General features: G+C 56.9%; 1 protein-coding gene across 1 annotated transcript in view; it reads left to right on the top strand.

Moving 5' to 3' along the window:
• The window catches only part of RNF213 (ring finger protein 213), a 101,359-nt gene extending 81,032 nt beyond the window's left edge, over positions 1 to 20,327 (top strand). The window contains exons 44-69 of the mRNA XM_032870432.1: positions 368 to 468; positions 582 to 764; positions 1,681 to 1,850; positions 1,949 to 2,048; positions 3,040 to 3,151; positions 3,701 to 3,911; positions 4,147 to 4,337; positions 5,230 to 5,352; positions 6,073 to 6,183; positions 6,800 to 7,042; positions 7,297 to 7,378; positions 8,438 to 8,472; positions 9,662 to 9,756; positions 10,885 to 11,044; positions 12,225 to 12,405; positions 13,168 to 13,259; positions 13,857 to 14,108; positions 15,128 to 15,260; positions 15,409 to 15,492; positions 15,787 to 15,967; positions 16,236 to 16,437; positions 17,531 to 17,608; positions 18,127 to 18,321; positions 18,697 to 18,786; positions 18,864 to 19,042; positions 19,775 to 20,327. Coding sequence (XP_032726323.1) covers positions 368 to 468; positions 582 to 764; positions 1,681 to 1,850; positions 1,949 to 2,048; positions 3,040 to 3,151; positions 3,701 to 3,911; positions 4,147 to 4,337; positions 5,230 to 5,352; positions 6,073 to 6,183; positions 6,800 to 7,042; positions 7,297 to 7,378; positions 8,438 to 8,472; positions 9,662 to 9,756; positions 10,885 to 11,044; positions 12,225 to 12,405; positions 13,168 to 13,259; positions 13,857 to 14,108; positions 15,128 to 15,260; positions 15,409 to 15,492; positions 15,787 to 15,967; positions 16,236 to 16,437; positions 17,531 to 17,608; positions 18,127 to 18,321; positions 18,697 to 18,786; positions 18,864 to 19,042; positions 19,775 to 19,928 — 3,738 coding nt within the window. The 3' untranslated portion in view covers positions 19,929 to 20,327. The remainder of the gene's footprint in view (positions 1 to 367; positions 469 to 581; positions 765 to 1,680; positions 1,851 to 1,948; positions 2,049 to 3,039; positions 3,152 to 3,700; positions 3,912 to 4,146; positions 4,338 to 5,229; positions 5,353 to 6,072; positions 6,184 to 6,799; positions 7,043 to 7,296; positions 7,379 to 8,437; positions 8,473 to 9,661; positions 9,757 to 10,884; positions 11,045 to 12,224; positions 12,406 to 13,167; positions 13,260 to 13,856; positions 14,109 to 15,127; positions 15,261 to 15,408; positions 15,493 to 15,786; positions 15,968 to 16,235; positions 16,438 to 17,530; positions 17,609 to 18,126; positions 18,322 to 18,696; positions 18,787 to 18,863; positions 19,043 to 19,774) is intronic.
• Positions 20,328 to 22,958: the final 2,631 nt, after the last annotated feature.

Below are 22,958 nucleotides of genomic sequence, written 5' to 3'. Positions count from 1 at the left end.
TCCCTCTGTCTCTGTCTCAAATAATTAAAATTTTTTAAAAAGACATTAAATAAAATGAAGTTTGAATGATCTCCTAGTGGGAGAAGTGTGAACCTGAGAAAGAGAGAGGAAGAGGGCAGAATCAGAAGTGGCAAATCCCATCCTCCCCCCAAATGCAGCATAATGAAAAAGGGCATTCAAAGCCAAAGAAACTGCTAGAAACAGAAGGGCCTTGCCCTACAGGCTGACCTGATGGTCCCACAGCCCAGCAGCCGGGGGATACCTGAGGTGTGCCCTGGTTTGCCCGGGGAAAGTGGTCTTGCCTGGCTAACCTTTGCCCGTACTCATGGCTTGTCATCCTCCTGGTCATTGCCCCTCTCTCCATCAGCATCTGCAGGATGACTCCGACATCAAGACATACAGGCCTTTTGTCGCAGTGATGCGTACTCTACGTGAGTGCAAGGACCAGGCCAGCAAGACCCTCGCCAGGTGAGACCTTTGGTTGGAGATCACTGTGGTGGGGAGCACTGTGTGAGTGGGGTCTGGAGCTGCCTGTGGCCAGCTTCTCTGCTTCAGAGCTGGTGCCTCTCCATGGATTCTAGGGTTGAGATCCAGCCATGCCCCATCTGCCTGGGGGACGCCCAGGATCCGGTCTGCCTGCCCTGTGACCATGTGTTCTGCTTAACCTGCGTCAAGTCCTGTCTTACCCTAGGGCAGATGAGATGCCCCTATTGTTTAACAGACTTGCCAGAAGACTACTCCCTAGCTGTGTCCCAGGAGCACAGGTAAATCACCCTTTCTCTTCTAGGTCTTCCCTTTTTTGGCAAGTACATAAACTTCAGAAACATAAACTTATTAATCTACTTATTAATATAAACTGTATTGGGGCACCTGGGTGGCTCAGTGGGTTAAAGCCTCTGCTTGTGGCTCAGGTCATGATCCCAGGGTCCTGGGATCGAGACCTGCATTGGGCTCTCTGCTCTGTGGGGAGCCTGCTTCCTCCTCTCTCTCTCTGCCTGCCTCTCTGCCTGCTTGTGATCTCTCTGTCTGTCAAATAAATAAATAAAATCTTTTTTAAAAAAATATATAAACTGTACTAACCTTAACGAACCTGACTTTGGAGCACCATCCAAGAGAGACTGCCACCTTCATAGACCCCTAGTGTCTCAAAATTATTCCCTCCACAAGACACCCCCAAGCACAGATGTGGGAGGGAACACGATAGAGGAGATAACGCAGAAAGTCCTCAGTGCGGTAAAAGCACCGCAGGATACCCAGGGAGTTGAGGGCACAGCCGGTTTGGCTCCAGAGACTTGAGGGCAAAGCTAGCTCCTGTCTGGCCTCGTTCTTCAGAGCAGGCGTGGAAGCGAGCGGAGACTCGGTGGGCTCAGCGGCCTTCGGCTCCGCTGCAGCAGTGGCTCCCCGCCTCCTGAAAGGGGAGCACAAGGCCAGCATGGGGCGCAGGATCTTTGCAGACTTCAGGATGAAAGGGTATCGCTGGCTAGTCCCGAGGACCAAAGTGTTCCTGGAAAGACACGAGTCTGCGCATCGTCAGATGGCTGTGCGCGCAGCTCCATCAGTGTAGGGGACGGTTGCATCTTTTTACTGAACAACACAGACGGCCATGTAAATCCCGAAGCGCTGCGCGTGCAGGAGCGCGCTCGGCAAGCCCGTTCACCGTGTGTTCCAACCGTCCCCAAGGGAGGCTGTCCGGAAACACGCCTGCGTCCGACAGCTCTGCAACAGTTTCTTCCTGGACCTGGTCTCCACCGTGTGCTTCAGAGACAACCGTCCGCCACAGAAGGAGGTGATCGACGCTCTGCTCGGTTTACTCTTCGTACAAAAGAAGCTCTTAAAAGGCACTTCCCAAAGTAAGCCGCTTGCTTCGTGTGCACCTGAAAATCCACGTCCTCGTCTCGCTTCCTGTGGCTGGTGGGAACACGAGCCGCCTCTCTCCCTCTGGTTTCAGGGCCCCGCGAGCACACAAAATCTCTGTCTCCGTTCGACGACGTTGTGGACAAGACCCCGGTCATCCGCTCGGTGGTCCTGAAACTGCTGTTGAAGTACAGGTGAGCACAGCTAGCCTGGGCTTTGCTTCTAGAAAGCCTCGCCTCCTGCTTCCCTCCTGTTGGCTGCTGCTTTGCTGCCAAGCATGCTTGGCTGAACGGGTAGGCAGTACACGGTCCCGGGTGGCGTTTCCAGGAGGGACCGCCTGTTTCTTTTTCTGTACTGGTTCTGTGCTTCCCCCGTGGGCACGCGAGTTCATCATCCCCACAAGTGCCCTGTTAGCAAGGACGAAGCAGATTTCAGAGAGAGGAGCGAGGTAGTGGGACGCGTGCGGGCACATGTGCAGGAACCGGCAGTTCTGAGCCTCCTCACACAGCTGCCTAGTCCTGTGACCCAGGGGCTGCTGAGAATGTCCCCTCGTCCTCGTGGTCCTGCATGCCACCGACATCTCGTTTCAGTGTTTCAGTTTCTCTGATCCTGTGAATGGACAGAGAAGTCCCTATGGTGCCAGTGCTCAGCAGTCTTGTAAAATTATGCTATTCTAGAAAATTCTTAGGGAGCTGATCTGTGTTCAGAAGCTTCTTTCCAAGGATACTGTGTACACTCGGCCTGTGCTCTGACCTGACAGCATTCTTTGAGGTGATGGCAAAATCAAGACGCTCCAAGAAATGCTCCAAAGGGGGTGCCTGGGTGGCTTAGTCGGTTGAGATCTGCCTTCAGCTTAGGTCACAATCTCCGGATCCTGGGATCCAGCCCCGCATTGGGCTCCCTGCTCAGGAAGCCTGCTTCTCCCTCTGCCTCCTGTTCCCTTTGTTTGTGCTCACACTCTCTCTCTGTCAAATGAATAAATAAAATCTTTAAAAATAAATAAATAATGAAATATTTTCAGTAAGATGTTGTTAGGAGCTGGTTGTACATATTTATGTGGTTATATTTATATAGGGAGATGGAGATGGATAGGCAGGTAGGTAGAGAGATTCTCTCTCTCTCTCTCTCTCTCTCTCTCTCTCTGGTACAATGAGACCACCAGGTACCCCATTTTTCTTTCCGTAGTTTCCAAGAAGTAAAAGATTACATCCAGGCTTACTTGTTGCTGTTGGAGGAGAAGGCCCTGCTCGCCGAAGATAAAACCGAGCTGTACATCCTGTTCAGCAGCTGTCTGGAGGTGAGCACGCTGCACCTGCCAGCACCACGCCCCCAAACTCCCGCACCATGTGGTTGACTCCGTGGAAAAGGGTCTCTGGAAATTTGCAGGAGATGATTTTCATCAGGGAAAGGAACAGATGTGCTGTGGCGTGCACACACAGGGGGTCTCCGCAGCCTGGCTTCTGTGCCTCGCGGTCGTGTGTCCTGCCACGCTTGGGCCTGGGCTAGAGAACAGAAACGTGCCCCCCGACTTAACTGTGCTCATCTCCAGCTGGCAAGCCTATGATGGCTTTTCCTTTTTATTTTCCCTATTTTTTTACTTCCCAAAATTTTACCAGGTGTGTGAGAAAATTAGATCATAGGACATGTTTTTTTTCCATACGTTTTCTCTACGCCTTCTTGCCCCATCCCGTAAAAGGGGATGTTCTCTTGCCATGATTCAATAGTTACCCTCACACTTACGGTATTTCTGTCTTGTTCTCCACCGTCTCAGTGTGGAGATTTGGGAAGGTTGGGGGTGTGCCTGCTGAAAGGATCATCCTTTTTTCCCTGGTTCTTTGTCCCCTAGGATTCACTGTACGAGAAGGCCAGCGGTCTGTCTGCCAGCGAGGAGCCGGCATACCTGCGGGAGGAGGGGGTCTTCCTGCAGACCTGCTTGTGGCGGCACAGCCTGGAGCCGGCCAACGAGGCGTCCGTGGAGTACCTGCAGGAGACGGCCAGGGTCCGCCTGTGTCTGGACAGAGCGTCCGATGTCCTCAGCGAGCTTCAGGAGGGCTCAGGCAGGTCTCCTTCGGCACCTGTCTTTACCCCAGGCTCAGAGACCCATGATTTAGGCATTCGGGGCATTCCCAGGGTGACCCCGTTTCTACCATGTCCCCTTTCTCCGCGACCGGTTTGTTCGCTGTGAGCTCCTGGCGACCGGGGCACGTGCCTTTGGCCTGACTTCATGTCTCGGGTGGGCGGGCCGCGGGTCTGCTCAGCCAGCGTCGCTCACCTCTCGCGTGGGCTCCGCAGAGCTGGCCGGGGAGAAGCTGCGCTTCCTGCAGCAGGTAGAGCGCTTCTGCAGGCAAGGGAGGAACGACTGGCACCGCGTGTACCTGGTGAGGAAGCTCGCCAGCCAGCGAGGGATGGAGTGGGTGCAGCGCCTCTGCGGACAGGGCCAGCCGGCGCAGTGGATGCTCCCTCAGGAGGCCGTGGTGCAGCAGGTGAGGACACCTGACCCCGCGCCCGCCCCCGCCACCGTGGCTGCACTGGCCCCTTGTGTCTCCACTGCGGCACCCCACGCCGGCCGCCGGGCGTGGGGGACAGGGTGTGCGTGCGCTTCTGGCCTGTCACCTGCGTGCAGAAAGGCTTCTTTAAGGCTTCACTTCTGACCTAGTCTGACGTGGGGAAAGCCCAAGAATGATTCTGTGGCTTTTGCTTTCGGCAAATTAAAAGCAACTCAGGTTGAAGCATCTGAGGGGTTCGGTCGGTTGGACGTCGGCCTTCAGCTCAGGTCAGGATCCCCGGCTCCTGGGATCGAGCCCTGCACTGGTCAGCAGGGAGTCTGCTTCTCCCTTTGCCTCTGCCTCTGCCCCCTGCTCCTGTGCTCTTTCTCGCTGTCTTTCTCTGACAAATAAAATCTTCTAAAAAAAAAAAAAAAAAAGGAATTCAGCTTGCAAAAGTCCTTTCTCTCTTCAGCAGACAGGAGGCACGAGAATGAGAATAATAGAACAGGAGCAGTTTATGCTTGGGGGCCCCTCTCTAGTCCTTTCCTGGGGGTACAACAATTGCACCAAAATCCTGACTTTCTTTCTCCCTCCTGGTGGGAGCTGACAGTGTCAGCTGACTGCTGACAGCAGTCACTTGTGTCTGGTCTCTGCTCTCAATGGAAACAGGATGCAGCGACAGGATCGCCGCTGTCTCCTCCCCCAGTTTCTCACCTGCTCACCCCTTCACTGGGCAAGGGGGAGGCACCTCCCAACACAGCAGGGGACTATCATGCCCAGGGCTGGATCTCTGACGCTTACCCAGTCCTTTACCTTTCCAGATGGTTCTTTACTTGTGCTGCCCTCATCCCTCCCCTGTGATTAACCTCTGTGTTCCTGGCCTTTGCAGGAGGATCACGCAAGCCAGGTCGATCCGTACCTGGTGCACGGTGATGAGTATAAGGCTCTTCGGGACGCGGTGGGCAGAGCCCTGCTCGAGTGCAAGCCCTTGGCTGCTGTGGCTGGTGCGATGGTACGACAGCCCCCAAGTCTCCTTCCGGACCAAACAGCCGCGTTTGTGTCGAATGACCCAGCGGAAGAGGCACCCCCGGGCAACGTGCCATGTTGGGCATCATGTGTCCACAGCCTCAGCGTGCCTAGCTGAGACAGGAGGCCGTCAGCGACGGAGTTAGGGGACAGATTTGCTCCATTGTGCTGACCTGCCAGGCCACAGCCGTCAGCAGCTCCCTCCTGAGTGCTCCCGGGTGTTATTTCCTTTGAGACCCAGCTGGAGCCTCCCTCCCTCCAACGTCACCCTGAGGGCAGACCCGCCGGCAGCACTGAGATTGCTTCCCATGCACATTCAGGATTCCTGGCCGCCCGGATGGGGGTGTTGATTTTCACAGACGGCAGGGTTTTTAGTATCTAATCTTCAGGCAGTTCTGGTCTTGCTTCCTCTTTGAGTCCCTATTTACTCTGGCACTGTGCCGGGAAGTGAGAAAGTAAATAAATAGCCTCTTTATGCTCAGAAGTTTCAAGGAATGAAGTGGTCGGGAAAATAGATGGTGATATCCGTTACTTGTGTCCTAAGTGATCTGATCAACATGCACTGTGTTTCACGGCAGAATGTTTATGAGCCTCACGGTCTGAGGTGCAGGGTGGCGGGCGTCCGGGTTGCGGGAAGGGACTCCGGCCCTGAGGCGGATGTGTGCCACGGCTGGAAGCCTCACCGGGGTCCCCACTTCTTGTTCAGGTCTGCGGGAACCCTGGCCCACGGCAGGCGGCCCACTTCCTGCTGGCGCTCTACAGAGAGGTCACCACTCTGTACCGATTCCGCAACACAAACCTCCACCCTAAGCCAGAGGTGAGTGTCCGCGTTCCGGCGGGTGCCCACAGTCTCCGTATCTTGAAGCACTTTTCTAAAGGGAAGTAAAAGCCACAAGCACATTTTGCCCATAATTTTTCTTTTTATCTAGGTTAGAAGTTCTCAACTTACTTTCTTCTAAGATTTATTTATTTTAGAGGGTGGGGGAGGGGCAGAGGGCGACTCTGAAGCCAACTCTGCGCTGAGCCGGGAGCCCAGTGTAGGACTCGATCTCATGACCCTGAGACCATGACCTGAGCTCAAATCCAGAGTCCACCGCTCAGCCAGCTAAGCCCCCGGTGTCCCCAACTAGCTTATGTGGAGGACGACTTGCTGTGTCACCCAGAACTTTCAGAATTACGATGAAAAACAAAGTCAAGAACGTGAGAAACTGTTAGAGCTAGTCCTGGAGGGTGGGAGGCTGTGCTGGCAGGGGAAGTGCTCCGGTCTGGGCAGTCGCGCCCCCCCCCATGTCCCCTCCCCCCGCCACCCCAGCCGCATTCCCTCCATATCTGCTCAGTAGTCACATGTATGCCTGACTTGAAAGCAACTGTTTGTCTTCACATCACATTCTTCTCTGATACATTTTTCAATGCTAAAACGTTTTTCCCATCAGCAATGTGAGGTTCTACACAAGTTCATCGAGGAAAGCAAGGTCCTGTCTTCTCCAGACATGAGGCATTTTGCGACATCCCTCGTGACCAACACACTCCCCCTGCTGAGGGCAGGTGCTGGGGACAGCAGCCTCGAGGGCCCAGTGGCAGAACTGGTTATTCACACTGCGGTCGTCCTCCTGTGTGGACACAGCCACTTCTTAGAGCCCCTGCAGAACCTGGCCTTCTCCCCAGCGGACATGGTGGTAAGACCGGGGTGTGGTTTCTCCTGTGGTCTGTCCCTGGTGGCCTGTGTGTCGCATGGCTCCTCTCTCTGCCTCTGTCCCTCCTGATGCCCGAATCCGTGGTGACGGTGAGAGCCCTCGTTCTGCTTTCCCGGTGGAGAACTTGCCGGTGGAGAAGAGGGAGAGCCCAGAATGCATCTTGTCGCCTCAGGGCACTGGCAGCCCGCCCAGTCTCTCACCTTCCTGAAGCCTTCTCTGCTTTCCTGCCTTTTCAGAGTGCTTATCTTCCAACGATGCCTGAAGACTTGCTGGCTCAAGCTCGGAACTGGAAGGGTCTGGAAGGACTCCGCTGGTATGGTAAGTGTCAGGTTCTGACACACGATCACCGTCCTCGGTGCTTTGAGCTGGGGTCCCTGTGGTTTGTGCCTCAAGGTCCCAGACTCCTGCCCTGGCCCACCATCAGGACTTTTGCAGCACAGGGCGCCCTGCTGACTGCAGAGGGCATGCGTCAGGGCCTTCCCAAGTCCCGTCCCGGGGGAGGGTCTGCATGTGAGCCCAGCCAGCAGCTCAGGCATGGGTCCGCTCGGCTGTTTGTGACCCAAAGATAATTGTTTTTGAAATAATAGAGCTAGGAATCCAAGTAATGTAACCCATACTTTACGTAAACTTTGCTGTTGTCTGAGAAACAATCTTTCTTTTTTTTTAATATTTATTTATTTTTTTAAATAGACAAAGCAAGGCCTTTCCTGTTTCTCTCTCTCTCTTTTTTTTTAGGTTAGCTTATTTATTTATTTCGTAATCTCTACACCTAACATGCGGCTGGAACCCGCAATTCCAAGATCAAGAGTCACGTACTCCTCCCACTGAGCTAGTCAGGTGCCTCTGAGCAAATAACCCTTTTAAACGAATTGTAAAAGTCATGATAAAACATGCTCTTGGGGCGCCTGGGTGGCTCAGTTGGTGAAGCGTCCCACTCTTGGTTTCAGCTGAGAGGTGATCTCAGGATCCCGGGATCTAGTCCCGCCTCGCCCCCACTCAGCAGGAGTCTGCTTGAGATTCGCCCTCGGCCTCTGCCCCTCCCCCACTTGCGCACACGCACGCGCGCGCTCTTTCTCTCGATATAATAAATAAGGAAATAAAATCTTTTTTAAGAACCCACGCTCTTTAAAAACAAAAAGTTAAAGAGTATGAAATAAGCCAGTGCTGCCTCCCAGACGGCCCTTTCAGGAGGCTGTGATGGAGTGTTTTCCTGCTCTGTCAGGTGAAGCTACACATTGTTCTCTGTAATGTCCTCGGCCCCTACTCCATGTCTCGGTTTGGTTAGGCTGGAGAGGAGGGTGTTGGCTTTCCTTCTCTGCCTTGGGTCATCAGGTAAAACCTCACCAGCCCACGCGTCTCCTGTTGTTCTTTTAACAGTGTGTCCCAATGGTCACCCGTGCACTGTGGGAGAGGTAAGTCTCGGTATTTAGGGTGGTGTTTGCAGGGCTCAAACGTTTATTCCTCTAGATCTTAGAGGAAGGGGTTAATGAGGGTCGTGACCTTCTAGAGAACAGAAACTCTTTTCAGGGCTGTTTACGATGCTCCATCCACACATCTAAATGGTGTGGAAGGCCTGCAGACCTCCCTCTGTATCGTGGGGCTGAGCACTGTGGGCTGTGGTAGGCATGCCTGGTCTCAACTCCCAGAGGCCAGGAGCTCCACAGGTCACAAGGGGGACAACAAGGGGGACAACCAGAAATGTGTCCAGACACGGCCCAAGTTCCTCTAGGAGACAAAATGGCTGCTAGCCATCCTTTCCAGCCACGGCCGCATGGGGTCAGTGACATACGCAAGGGGTTGACTGGGCCATAGGTGGGATTACAGGTGTGCTCTAGACGCCGCAGGATGGGAAAAGAGACCCTGGATGATCAGCCCCGTGGAGAGATCTGTGTGTGCCTCCCCTCTGCATCCCCCAGCAGCCGGCAGGGCCCTTGGCACTGTCTCCTCGGCTAGCCCAGCAGCAGGCTGTGGAATTGAACAAAGTAAATGAGAGACATAGAGGAGGAAGCACGACTACATACACTGCACATTTCTCAGGTTGGCCCACTTCCTCCTCCACAACGTGGGGAGAGCACTCCACTCCGACGGTTTGAGGCCTGGGGCTTGAGGCTGGTTTGGCCTGTTATGGGCTGTGATTCACAGTATACAGCAGCCCACAACCAGATTTGGAAAAATGAGGTTTTGGAAGGAGCAAATCATACGGTTACCTTTTTTTCTTTTTTAAATTAAAAAAGTCTGAACTGAGTTCAGGAATTACGTTTGGAGGCTACGGTAGTCTCCGGGCGCTATGATGAAGCTGCGGTGTGGTGGTCAGGGGGGCGGGGAAGAGCAGTGAGCCTGAGGAAGGAAGGCTCCTTATGTGTTTGTCTGCAAAGTGTCTGGGAGTGGTCTCTCCTGCTTAAAAAGTCCACAATTACTCCCATGCGCCATATTTGCATGGAGCATCTGCCCTGTGTCGTGGGGCTCCTGCAGCCGCTGGCACGTGCTCCCAGTAGAGCAAACAGTCCGTGTGCTGCACGTGGATGGGTCTGCAGGGTGGCGTCTGTGCATGAAGCACGCCTCCTCTGAAACTGAGCAGGGGCACCTTTGTCTTTGTCCCAGTGTGGCAGGCCCATGGAACAGAGCCGCTGTGTTGACTGCGGGGCCGTAATTGGAGGGATTAATCACAAACCCGAGACTGGATTTCAAGTTGTCAAGTATGTAAGAGCGTATTTCTTTTCTAAGTGATCAAACCACCGGTGTTCAGGCTGTCTCGATCCCAGAGGACGCAGTGCTCCTGAGTGCAGTGTTAGTTACTACTGTGCATTTGGGCCTGTGTCACGTTGGATCTCAGCGCCGAGGTCCCTGCAGTCATGTCCCAGTGAGGGATCTGATCTGCTGTTGGCCGACTGGGCTCTTAAATGTAAAGCAGACCACACGTTCAAATGTCTTATCCAGATGTCCTCCGTGTGCGCTTGGGCCATGGCCCTGTAGAAATGTGCTCCGTTCACATGTGACCGGATTCAGAGGGACACTGAAGTCCACGAAGGCACAAATTGGGTTTTTGTCTATCTGAGCTCACACTGTCTCACTTGTAAACCCTCTTAGCTTCCTCCACTGTTTGTGGGATGCTAAGGAGACATGGTCCTTCTCACCAGACACTCCAGAATCCACACGCATAACTGTTGTCCATGTCCCAGCGTTCCCTCGAGATGAGCATGGCTCCCCGTGCTCCTCCAGGTGGCAGGTGGGGCCTACCCCTGGCCATTATACATTGTGGCTCTTTTAGGACTGTTATAGTTTAAAATACTCTAGGCTGTTTTCTTCACAAACCTTCAGGAAGTTCTAGAACCTCCAGTATTTTTGCAACAGAATGTGTCTCTCATACTGCGCCTCCCACCTGGGTGTGATATGAAATCCTTCGCCGGGCCTTCAGTCGTAGTTTTCAGTTTGGAAAAATGAGATCGATACACACACGTCCTGATGTTGATGTCACCCGTCCCGAACTCTGGCCATCCTTAGCCTGCCTGCTCCCCTCCCCATGATGATTTCAGTGGGAAAAGCAGGTGCAGACCTTGGCCTGACACATGGCCCTGGGATCGCACAGATAGCCACTCGGTTCAGCTGTTTCACACTGAGAATGTTGTGGGCTGTGTTCAGACAGAAGGGGGAGGCCGGATGGAAGACGCTGAGGCGAGATGTCTGGGTTTATGAGGACAAGTCCTGGAATGCCATTTTCTTCAAAATGGCGATCCTCGTCTCCAACTCCCAGGAATCTGGGGTGTGCCCCTGGCGCTGAGGAAAGATGACCACCTTCCGTCTCCCCGCTGTCTTCTCTCGTCCAGTAACAGCACAGACAGAACCCAGACAGGCCATGTGCTGGGAGCCCCGCTGTCCAGAGGCGAGGCCGTGGTGTCTGACCGAGAGCTGTCCCCAGTGGTCTTCCTGCTCGTCCGGCTGCTCACTCACCTGGCCCTGCTCCTGGGAGCCGCTCAGAGCCCTCAGGTACAGTACGGCCTGTTCCCGCCAGGCTCTGTGTCTGCTCGCTCATTTTGAACAACCCACTGTAGATTTTTCAGTGAGTCCTTTTGTCTGCAGAGTGCTGGCCACCTCCTGTGGATTAGGACATCTCCTCTGTCACTGTTCCCTAAGCCACCAAACAGTGGAACATTCACACGTCCTCCTTTCCCCACTGTGGCATATGACGGTGTTGGGGAACTACCCATCACGTTACATAAAGTCCATTTTATTTATTGATTTGGACAGAGGGCACAGAGGGGAAGGGTAGAGGGAGAGGGAGAACCCCAGGCAGACTCCACACTGAGCAGAGAGCCTGACCTGGGGCTCCATCCCACAGCCCTGAGATCATGACCTGAGCCAAAACCAAGAGACAGACGCTCAACCGAGTGAGCCACCCAGACACCCCTAAAGTCCATCTTAAATGAGCACCCCATGACTGCACGCACCCAGGAGCGGAGAGGCTCCCGTAACCCTGGCGTTACCTACTTCTTCACTGTCGCTCTGGGAGGAAACACACTGTCTTCTCTGAGTGGATTCACTGTGATAGCGAACGTTAAGGCTTTGAGATTCTTTTATCTGGGGCTTTGTACACAGCGTAGCTTTAACGAGTCTGGTGAGGCCATTCCCACGTAAGGTTATGAACATGCATCTTTTTTCTTTTAATTTCTTTTCAGTGTTCCAGAATTCATTGTTTATGCACCACACCCAGTGCTCCATGCAGTCCGTGCCCTCCTTGATACCCCCCACCAGGCTCCCCCAGCCTCCCAGCCCCGCCCCTTCAAAACCCTCAGGTTGTTTTTCAGAGTCCACAGTCTCTCATGGTTCGACTCCCCCTCCGGTTTCCCTCAACTCCCTTCTCTCCAGCTCCCCATGTCCTCCGTGTTATTTCTTACGCATCTTGATGAAGGAAGACGTGGTTGAGAGATGGGTTCGGAGGAGTTAAGAACAGAGCCGCCAGACTGTCCGCGCTGACGATGTCCCAGGCAGTCGCTCCCAGGCCGGTCACTCCTGCTGCTCTGCCTCCTCTGCCTTCTCTGAGCGGTGCTCCTGCCACCACACGAGCCTCCTCTGAGACGCGGCCTCTGCCTTGGTGCTGGCGTCCCTGCCCGAGGCCCGCGCGGGTGCGCCGGCTCCCCACACGAGCTCGTGTGTCTCGCCCTCACAGGCTCTCCTGAACATCATCAAGCCCCCGGTGCAGGACCCCAGAGGCTTCCTGCAGCAGCACATCCGCAGCGACCTGCAGCAGCTGACAAGGACGCTGGGGAAGACCGCCGATGAGACCGTCACCGTGGTGCATCTGGTGCTCTGCAGCCTTCTCCCAGGCCAGCACCACCGCATTGGATGGAGTGAGCGCAAGGGCTGGCAAGGGGCAGGGGGTAGTGGAGGGCGGCGATGCGGAGTCAGATAAAGGGAAGCCGGGAGAGGCCCGTGGAAGAGAGCACAGGAGGACAGCTCGGCTCAGCTTGCGTTTCCCCTACCACGTTCAGACCCGTGACACCTGTGTGGTCGTGTGCACAGGGGTGTTCCCTGTGCGTGCATGGGGGGAGGCTTTGCACTTTCAAAAGCCAGCCTGGTGTGCAGCGCCCCTGCTGCACGAGGGACATGTATGGTCCAGGACGGGCGATATGTGAGTCATCACCATCAAGAAACCAGTGTCTGGTGATCTGTGGGGACTTGTCCTCCTTGGACCCCTGGCTTGTCTGCGGGTCCTTCTGCTTTTCCTAAGGACATGGCTGTCCAGGGCTACCTGGCCGTGTTGACATGTCTGCAGTTCGCTGGATGGAAAAGTAGGCTACAAACCATGTGGTCACTCAGCTAATGTTCCCATTTTTAAAACTGAAATCCGTAAAAAGGAAAGTTCCGTAACATAACTTAGTAAAATGGTTCTCTGGCACTGAGATTTGACTTTATTTTATTTTTATTTGTATCTTCGCAAAGATCATGGGGTTGGCGGGAGCAGCAAGGACCATTTTTAAGTGTTCAGGTTAATTTAGGAAGATGAGCCCTGCCCATCCCTGAAAAGGAGTGCAACTTGGTCACCTTTAGGTCCTGTTCATGGGGCTGCTGTGCTTTCCGTTCTGTGGGTAACCCTTCATGTTTCCTGGCAGGCACTTTTGGTTTCGATGCAAGGCTGTCAACCAGAGAGCAGAGAAAGAGCTGGGAGAAAGCCATACAAACCCTCATTCTCCCTGAGCTGGAGGTATGTGGCCAGCGGCCCTGCTGGAAGCCCAAGGGCTGGTATCCTGGGTGTCCCCCAGGCACTCCGGCCAGCATGCCTCACAGAGGTGCTGTCAGGGGCTCTGACTGAGCCCCAGCCTGAGGGTTGACTGCTCAGCCACTCCGCTGTCCTGCTGTCCTCTCACCCTCTGCCCCGAAGGCCGGACGGGCATGTTGGGACGTTATTGTGAGTCCGGAAAGTGCATGGGGCTTCCCCTCCCCTGCCTTTTACAGCAGGACATGAGAGCAGCAGGTAGACAGACAGACCCTCACCAGAAATGCGTACTTTGTCCCTCCTCTGTCAGATGACAACAGCACTGAGAGTAAATAAGCGCAATGGGGAATAAAAGTCAGTAAAAGACGGGGCGTAAAACACAGGTCTGGGAGTCTCCTGTGTGCGGGGACAAAGCCTGCAAACAGTGACGTGTGAGTGGTCTCGAGAGACAAGGAACGTGAGTGCCTGGTCGCGTGCTGGACCCAGTAGGGCAGACTCCCTAAGTGGCCCGCTGCTGAAGCCACCGGCTATCCCCCTCTGTGCGAGTGGTCTCACCTCCAGGCCCTGTGCCGTCCTCTCACCCAGCATCTGGAGAAAGCCCTGCTGACGGTGATGGCCCTCATCAGCAAAGACGAGCGGATCAGCTCTAACCCTGTGGCCAGAATCGTGTACGGTGACCCGGCGGCCTTCCTGCTGCAGCTGCCCCGGAAGAGCGCGGTCCACTGCTCCAAGATGTGGACCTGCAGGAGGAGGGTCACGGTGCAGTACCTCCAGCACGTGGTGGAACAGAAGAACGGCCGGGAGACCGTGCCCGTCCTCTGGAAGTTCCTGCAGAAGGTGAGGCCGCCCCACTGTGCGCGCGCACCCGTGTCCCCCATGCGCGTGGCGGCCGCCTTTGGTCGGTCGGTGGGCATCTGACTGGCGACGTCAGGGCTTCGCTTTTCCGATGGACGCCGGGAGCACGAGACTCGGCGTCGGGGGGTGGGGGTCTTTGTACCCATGAGACCGTGAGGTGGTTTGAACCGTAAAGTCGCAGAGGAAGAGAAAACCCCATGCGGGTCAGGGCTGGCAGGAGTCTGAAGCTCGGGAGGGCCAGGACTGCATCTCCCCAGTCACCCAGCAAGGAAGAGCAGGACTCGGACCTTCCGGGCGGTGTCCGTTCCCCTTCACCCCGGACCCGCAGTGCCGGGAGTTGAGTGGAAAGGCTTTCGCCAGCCCAGAATCTCCCCGTTCCCAGCCCGGCCTTGGGAGAGGGGAGTGTGGTAAGTCAGGCCCATCGGTTAAGCCATAAACACACGCGTGCGGCCTTGTTCCGTGTGAAGGCTCCTCTTCCTCAGTCGGCTGTCGAGCCCGTCCCCCTGGACCAGCGTTTACAGTCCAGCAAGAAGCGTGGGGACTCAGAAATGTGGGGCGGTGGTGAAAGGGCAGGAGTTCCTGTGGGAAGGCTTTCCTGGGTCTCCCGGGAGGCGCCCGTCCCATTCGACTGGAGATTTGGGTCCCGTCCTCAGAGGACTCACAGGAGGGATCCCAGGCCTGGTTGCCTGTGTGCCCGGCCTTTCCGCTCCTCACAAGGCCCACAAGACAGATTTCTTTCATGAGTTTTTGGCAAATACACCTGACGCGTCCACTCCAGGAGGCCAGGGACTGTCCCTGGTGTGCAGGACATTTGGCATCCAGGCGGCAGGCTCTGGTGAATGACGAACAGCCACTTCCCGTGTCTGAGGAGCCCGATGCAGCATCACGTGACACGGCACGTTGAGGGGACCCAGTGCAGACGCAAGCCCTGAGCCAGCCCCAGCGTCCGTTTCCCCGGGAACGTGTTCAGAACTGACGCGGGGCCGGGCTTCCCTCTCCAGGAGGCAGAGCTGAGACTCGTGAGGTACTTGCCGGAGATTTTGGCGCTGCAGAGGGATCTCGTGAAGCGGTTCCAGAACGTTTCTGAAACTGAATACCAATCTATCAGCTCTTTCGTTAGCAGCCACCACAAAGGTACGGGTCGGCACCACCCGTGTGTGGTGGCTCGAAGGGACCACTGCAGCGGGGGCTGGGAGAGGCGCAGGCGGGCTCTGCGCCTCTGGGGGGGCGGTGGTGGGGCGGGTGTTTGCGTGGGGCTCTGAGCAAGCGCTTTGTCTGGCAGACGGGGTGAAGCAGGTGCTGCACAGGAGGGTCAGCGTCTTTCTGTCGACGTGGAATAAGCTGAGGAGGTCGCTTCAGACCAGTGGTAGGTGCCGCACTCTCTGTGCCTGCCCGACTCAGCCCCGCACTCGCGCTTCCTCTGACCCTCTGAGTGGAGGTGTCCGGGACGCGTGAAATGACGTACCGGGAAGACTGAGTCCCCACTCATCCTGGCGTGTCGATGTGGACTCGGGAAAGAGTTGAGAACATCGGAGCCAGTCGGTGCAGGGGAGAGGCGGGAGGTAGAATGTTAGCGTGTCCCCGGCTCCGGCCTTGACACGGTGGGAGCAGCGGTAGCGACCGAGGAGGCCTGTCTGCTGAGAACCCCCGATCTCTCAAGGTGAGATCAAGCTGCCGGAGGACTACTGCGCCGCCGACTTAGACGCGGACACCAGTTTCGAGGTCCTGCTGCCTCGTCGCCGCGGCCGGGGCCTCTGTTCCACCGCGCTGGCCAGCTACTTGATCAGCCTGCACAACGAGATGGTGTACGCCGTGGAGAAGTTCTGCGGCGGGAGCAGCAGGTGGGTGCGCGGCTGCAGGGGGCACCGCTCTGCCGGCGCCAAGCGGTTTCAGCACCGGCTCACCCAGGGCCTCTGGGCCCGCCAGCGCAGACGTGAGCGCCGAGCCGGCAGCTCCCGTGCCTCAGCCAGGCCCTCGGGTCCACAGGCCCCAAAGCGCGCTCCTCTGCTCGGACCGCACACGTCCGCGAGGAGTCGGCTCCGTGTGGCCCAGAGCCCCGGGCCCTGTGTACGTGGGGGACGCTGAGTGCCGTGCTCCGCTGTCCCACAGCTACTCCATCGACACCTCCGAGGTCACAGACCTGCACGTCATCAGTTACGAGGTCGAACGGGACCTGATGCCGCTGATTCTGTCCAACTGCCAGTACCGGGTGGAGGAAGGCCAGGAGACCCTGCAGGAGTTCGACCTGGAGAAGATCCAGCGCCAGGTCACCAGCCACTTCCTGCAGGGCAAACCCAGGATCACTCTCAAGGTATGGCCGACCCCGGGTGTTTATTGGGCCGACACTATTCTGTGAACGTTGGCCCAAGTGTGGCTCTTACCCAGCAGTTTCAGAGTGAGCTGGGAGCGGGGATGACCATCCAGCCGCACGTCCCCGCAGAGGCCGGGACTCTACTCCTGGCCATACCTCGAGCCCATCAACCCTCTTGAGCTGCCTCTAAGCTTCTACCTCCGGGTCCCTGCAGGTCCCAGCGGACCCGCAGTCGCATTTCTCCACCAGTAATGGCACTGCCTCCTGCCCCGACAGTGCTTGGTGGCTGCCATGTTCCGTTTCCTCTCCACACACAGCCTGTCACCCGGCACCTCGGGTGACCCGTGTAGCTGCCATAGCCCCAACTTCCACGCCCAGCATGTGTCCCAGGTGTGACTGCTGCAGCAGCCCCCACTGCTCCCTGCCTCCCGTGTCTTCAGGCCACATTTCGAAGCCAGATCCCACTCCTGTCACTCCCTGGTGACGGCCCGAACACGACGGGCATCCGGTGCACGTGGGGTAAAGCCCATGCTTGTCCCATCCTGACTCTAGCCGCTTCTCGCAGATGGTGTAGATTCCCGTGACCTCGCGCCCCAGACCGCCCTCCCTCCCTAAACACACTGTGTCCCTTCACGTTCCTTCACCTGGGCTGCTCCTGTTCTTTCCAAGTCTGGTCAGAGACCTTGTACTTGGTGGGGGCGGGAGGGTGCTCCCTCACTGCCTGCGGTCATGCTCTGAACTGATGGCGCCCAGGGCCTCCTGATCTAGCTCTGCCATCCTGTTTAGCAGAGGGACCGCCTTGTATGAGGCTGTGCCTGTCATGTTCAGGGAGGGCCCCATGCTCCTGTGTCCCCAGCAGCTCGCAAGCTTACAACATCCTACATGAGGCGTCCGCGTGGCCATCGAGGCAGGTCCGGGTCCCTCGTTGTGTTATTGGTTCCATAGACTGTGGATCAGATGCAGACATCACAGGGCCGCAAAGCTGCGTGCTCTGCCCGGCGGTGCGCTGACGGCACGGGCCTGCTGCGGGGTTCCCACTCAGGAAACCTCCATGGGCTTCCGTTTCCAGAGTCTGTTTTCTTTCTCAATTCAGGGAATACCCACTCTGGTGTACAGACAGGACTGGAACTATGAGCGTCTGTTCACGGACATCAGGAACAAGATGCCACAGGTGATCGCAACATCCCGCGTGGTGCTTTCACCTGGTCACGCGCTCCCTTCCCGCGGGGGCTCCGCAGCCTCGCTCCAGGCACCACGGAGGGTCTCCCCGAGTCCCCTGGGCCCGCTGCTCTTTCCAGAGGGCAAGCAGGACGCAAATCAGAAGCGTGCTTGTTGAAACCCTGCTTTCGTTTCTTGGTAACGATGTCATGACCGCGTGTGCCAATGCAGAAGTCCAGAGACTGGTTTGTTCCACTCTCTGGGTTTCTGTGGTGGGGTGTGTACCTGGCGTGTGTGTCCGTGTGAGTGTGCTCACGGAGCTGCCGTGAGGACTCGGTGACTTCACGTCTGTTTCTCTGAAGGGTCTGGAATACCGCTGCTACGTACGAGTCGCTAAGTGTTCGCTGTCCTTATTGTTAAGGGGTCATCCCCCCGTGGCCTGGCAGTGAGCAAGGTTTTAAGTGCTCTTGTCAGGTAGCCGTGCCCAGGAAGCCCCAGCCATGGACCCCTGTCCTGCCTTTGATTTCCCAGAAAGCCCTCCCGCACTCAGCCGTCAGCGCCATCTGCGGGCAGCTGCAGTCCTACAGCGAGGTCTGCGAAGCCCTGTCCATCATCGAAGTCGCTCTGGGGTTTCTGAGCACGGCCGGCGGCAACCCGAACCTGTCCTTGAACCACTACGTCCGAGACATACTGCGCATGGGCGACCAGACAGCCCTCGCTCTGCAGGTGGGTCTCGGCTGGGGCTCCCTCGCAGCTGAAGCCACACTGCCCTCCCCACTTCCTGCCAGCATTAGCGCCTCTCGGGGCCTCCCCAGAATGCACTCTGGCTAGAGCCAGAGATGCGTCCGCAGCGGGAGACTCTGAACCCCGCCGGCCACAGACACGCCCGCCGGAGCCACCCCCGCAGTGCAAGCGCGGGCTCAGAGCCGGGGTGGGGGGAGGGGCGGGGGGTGACACTCCGGAAGTCTGGAGCACGCGTGCGGGAAGCGTCTGTGTCCGTGGAGAGGGGGATCCATCGTGCCGGAGTACAGGCGCCACCGCCCCCACCCACTGGTTCCCGCTCAGCCCCGCACCCTGCTCAGGAGCCCGCTGCGCTTTCAGGCCTTCCAGAGGTGCCAGCTGAAGCACGCCATCGCCCTCTGGCAGCTCCTGTCGGCCCACAGGTCGGAGCAGCTGCTCAGGCTGCGGAAGGTGAGTACAGCCCCGCCGGACGGGGGCCGCCCCGCCGCCTCCCAGCCCCCCGCTGCCTCTGTTCTGGTTTGTTCCAGGAGCCCTTCCGGGATATCAGTGCCCGGTACAAAGTGGGTCTCAGCCCAGAAGATGCTAAGTGCCTTGGCATTTTCCTGAATCAGACGGACCTCGACTCCTTCCTCCTGGAGCTTCATGAAATGATGATCTTGAAACTGAAGAACCCCCAGGCCGAAGACGACTTCAAGCCCGAGTGGAGGTACGGAGGGGTTCATGCGCACGCGGCTGTCCTGCCGTCTCTCCCGCGATCGTCTCCGTCTTCCACAGACACGGAAGATCCCGCCTCACCTCAGAAGCCCGCGCCCCGCTGTTTTACTCCCCGCAAGCCCACCGCAGGCTGGCCTTCTGGGTGTGCTCTCTGTTGGGTTTCTTAAAATAATTACGGAAGTCCTGTATTTTCATCATAGCAAGTGTACTTATGTCAGAGATGTGCATCTTATTTTAAGTTTTCCTCCTTTTGTTGACGTGTAATTAACACAGTGTCACGTTAGTTCTCGGTGCACAGTGTGGCGCTTGCGCGGCTCTGAACCACGCTCCACGCTCCTCGAGGCTTGTGTGCGCTTGACCCCCGTCGCCTGTCCCGCCTGCCCCCCGCCCCGCCTGCCCCTGGTGACCACTGTTGGTTCCCTAGAGCTAAGAGTCTAGTTTTCTTTGTAGCAGGTCGCGTTAGCAGAGTGCTTACGGGACCGCGACCCCGCCGTTCCCGGTGTCGGCTCTGTGCTGTGCTGTTTGTACGGCGCAGTGCGGGGAGCAGCGGGTGCGTCCTGGAGCCCCGCACTGCCGGTTCTCGTCCCCGCTCAGGGACTCCGTAGTTGGTTCACTTGACTTTGACGGTCTCCACAAGCACTTGGGGACCGTGACGACCCTGGCAGTGTCCTTGCGTGATGTGGGGGGTGCTTCACCCTCTGCCTCTTGTGCCTTGCTTTTTCAGCCTCAGAGACACTCTGGTGAGTTACATGGAGACCAAAGACACTGAAATTCCTCCCGAACTAGAATTCCAGTTCCCCGAGAAGATACTGCTGTGCAGTTGTGTCGCCGTGTGGAGCGTGGCTGCTGAGCTGAGGTGGGCTCGGCAAGTGAGGTAGACTCTGCTCCGCCGGCCTCTGCCACCGGCCACCCCGGCTGGGGCTTCCTGGGGCGCCGCAGGACCCCCGTGTGCTGCACCGCGGCTGGCCAGGAGGGCCACGCTGCTTCAGGGAATGTGCACGTTTCTCCTCGGATTGTGAGTGCTGAGCATGGGGAAGGGAGAACCGGAGACTGTGAAACCAGAACCGAGCACCCTTCCATTCTCTGGGGCACCAGGCACGTGCTCCCCAGCGTCCCGTGACCGCGGCGGATGGGGCCTTCAGCTCGCCGGCTGGAGACTGACACGCACCCACCCCGGCCCCTCTCTCTCCAGAAAGGCGGGGGGAAACAGGGCTATTGATTTTGCTTCTGTTTTCCTTCTCATTTATTCTGCACTTGGAGGAGAACTGGCTTGTTTCTTCCTTCCCGTCCCTACAGCCCTGCGTGTGGTACATGTATTTATAGACTCTGTGAAGGTGTAAAAAAGTGCCAGACCCTTTTCTGGGTCCTCCTAAAATACAAGTCAGCATGTTCTGTGAGTGACTTAGGCCAAACCTCCCAGCCCTCATGCAGAGTGTCAGAGTGTCACGGGTCAGAACTTTCTTCGTGCACGCAATCAAGAGACTGGTGTTGTGGCCAGATTCGCTTTTGATTCTGGGGGTTTTAAATTCTGAATTAAAGTTTATCAGTTAACCTTGGGTCAGAGGCTTGGTTCTGGCATTTTCCTGGGAACTTCTGCACTGGCCAGCATCACGCTAAATAAACATGTGCTCTTGATGGGACCTCCATGTCCCCAACATGGGACTATCTGGTTCTTCCTCTGAGCTCAGCCACGCCATAGAAACAGACTCAGAGAGAATACAGAACCAGCTAAGTTTCTGAAAAAGGAAAAAGAGAGCAGTCGATCAGCTCTGATCTTATACCTCTTTTCTTCCTGGGAGGGTCATGTCTCTTTTGCACGATGTCCTCGGACACTTGTGGTCTCTGGCCTGCCTGACTCCTGCTCCCGGGGGGCTCAGCACCTTTAGCACGGAGATGCCCTCTGTTCACGAGTCAGAGGCGGACGTCTTCCGTATACAGTCCCCATGAGTGAACGACTGTCAGCTTGAAATCAGGCCCTGGGGTGCGAGCCGCAGGAACCGGGAATGCTGCCAGGACTGCTGTTGACCCTGCAGCTGTGGCGGAGGGAGCGGCAGGCGGAAGAAGCCGCCCCCGTCCTCTTCCGTGTCTGAGGAAGGGGGCACAGGAATCTAGACCCCTCCGTGGTTCATCTGATACAACAGCCCCTTGCACTGAGGAACCTACGATTGTTCCGTCATTCTACGCTATGCAAAGGCCCCCCCCTTCCACCTGGATTGCCCGTGTCATTGGGGGGCGTCTTCAACTCCCCGACTTGCACTTGGAATTCCTTTGACACCTCAAAGCTGGGACGGAGCCGGTGTGGCCCTCAGGTGCCGCTCTGGGTCCTCGCTGTGCCACGCCTCCACGCGCAGAGTCAGGCGTCGGTCTTGTGCTGTGAAACTTTTTTTTGGCTGGGGGTTCCCCCCCCCAGTTTTACGTAGCATTTTTTAATGAAGGTATCTTGTGTGCTCTGCTTTCGAAGCCTTAACTGTCGTATCTAGCATTATCTTGTTGGTACAGAAATACACTGGCTTAGCACAGGCAAATAAAAACCTTCTTGTCATATTTGTTTTAATAAACTTGAGTTCTGCTGCTGAAGAATCTTCTTTGAGGGCGGAGCTTCTGGGTGTGGCAAGAAGACACCAGCTCAGCCTCGGGGGACAGTCTGGGTTTTTTGTTGACCTTCCACTTGGAAGGTTCCAGACAGCAAGTGCTCACTCTGGTGTAGAAGGTGGGAGGTAAATTTTCATCAGGACCAAATGACCGCAGAGGTGGGGATCCCTAGTTGGCCCCCACTCGCCAGGCGCCACCCACTCCGGGGGCAGGACACGCAGCCTGGGCGTCAGAGGGGCAAACGCGCACGGCCCTGCCCGAGACGCCTTCGCGGGGATACGGCCGCGCTGCCGCTGAGGTGTGAGCACTGGGCCCACAGTCGGGCTGCGGGATGGGAACACCAGTTCCTCTGTAAGAGGGAGTAAAGATGCGCGAGGGATGAACGGTCAGCGGCCCGCTTCCATTTGAGTGTAAAACACCACTTGGGGGAGAATTGCATTTTCTCTTCCCAACGGAAAGGCTCCTCCGGGAGAGAACCTGTGGGCGTCCGGAGGAGGGCCTGCCCCTGCTGTCAGACCCCTCTTTCAGCCGCAGTTTGTTTCAAGCCCACCGACCCGTCCCCTGCCTGCTTGTGTCCTCGGTGACCACCTCCTCCCCCCACCCCTTGCTCCCGTCTCTGACGGCCTCCAGCCACCGGCACACTTCCCGGTTGCAGCTCCTACTTTTTGGCCCAGGCAGAGACGCTCGCTCGGCTGGCGGTGATTCACCCGAAAGCCGTCATGACTGGTCGCCGTCTCCTCTTTAAGACCTTGGTGTGTGTGCAAATGATGTACGCGTGGTCCCGGGCTCCTCTGTTAACTGAGACAGCCCTGAGATGTGTCGGGGATTCCTGGGTTCGGGCAGCGCTTTCCAAGCCCTTCTTGGTCACTAATTAAGCTTGTGCACAAGCACTGTGGGTCCCAGCTCCAACTAGAAAGGCAGCACCAGGAAAGGGCAAGTGCTGACCTCACCTCATCAGGGGCCTGGGGAGAGCAGGACCCTGCTTGCTTCTAAGGAGGTGGGAGGATTCGGGGGAGACATCGAGGCAAGAGCAGAGAGAAGCGGAGGGAAGGGTCCCAGCTGGAGCCCACACACTGCCGCCCCAAGGCCTGGCACATCCTACACACACCTGCCCCCGACCCTGCCCCATTCCTCCACACCCAGCCTGATGAGTGCGCCACGGGCCCAGCGTTCCCCGCCCCCTGACTGCCTGTACCCCGAAGTATGGCAGAGCCTCCGCCCAGAGCCACGTTGGCTCCAGCTCAGCAGGCCCACGAATGGCCTCCTGTCACCCAATCCAAGGCCCTCCTCATCCACACCGCGTGTGCCACCACAAG

Source organism: Lontra canadensis, unplaced genomic scaffold (assembly GCF_010015895.1).
Source record: "Lontra canadensis isolate GAN:19392208 unplaced genomic scaffold, GSC_riverotter_1.0 scaffold41, whole genome shotgun sequence".
NCBI lineage: Eukaryota > Metazoa > Chordata > Mammalia > Carnivora > Mustelidae > Lontra > Lontra canadensis.
This window is presented reverse-complemented; position numbering and strand designations above follow the sequence as displayed.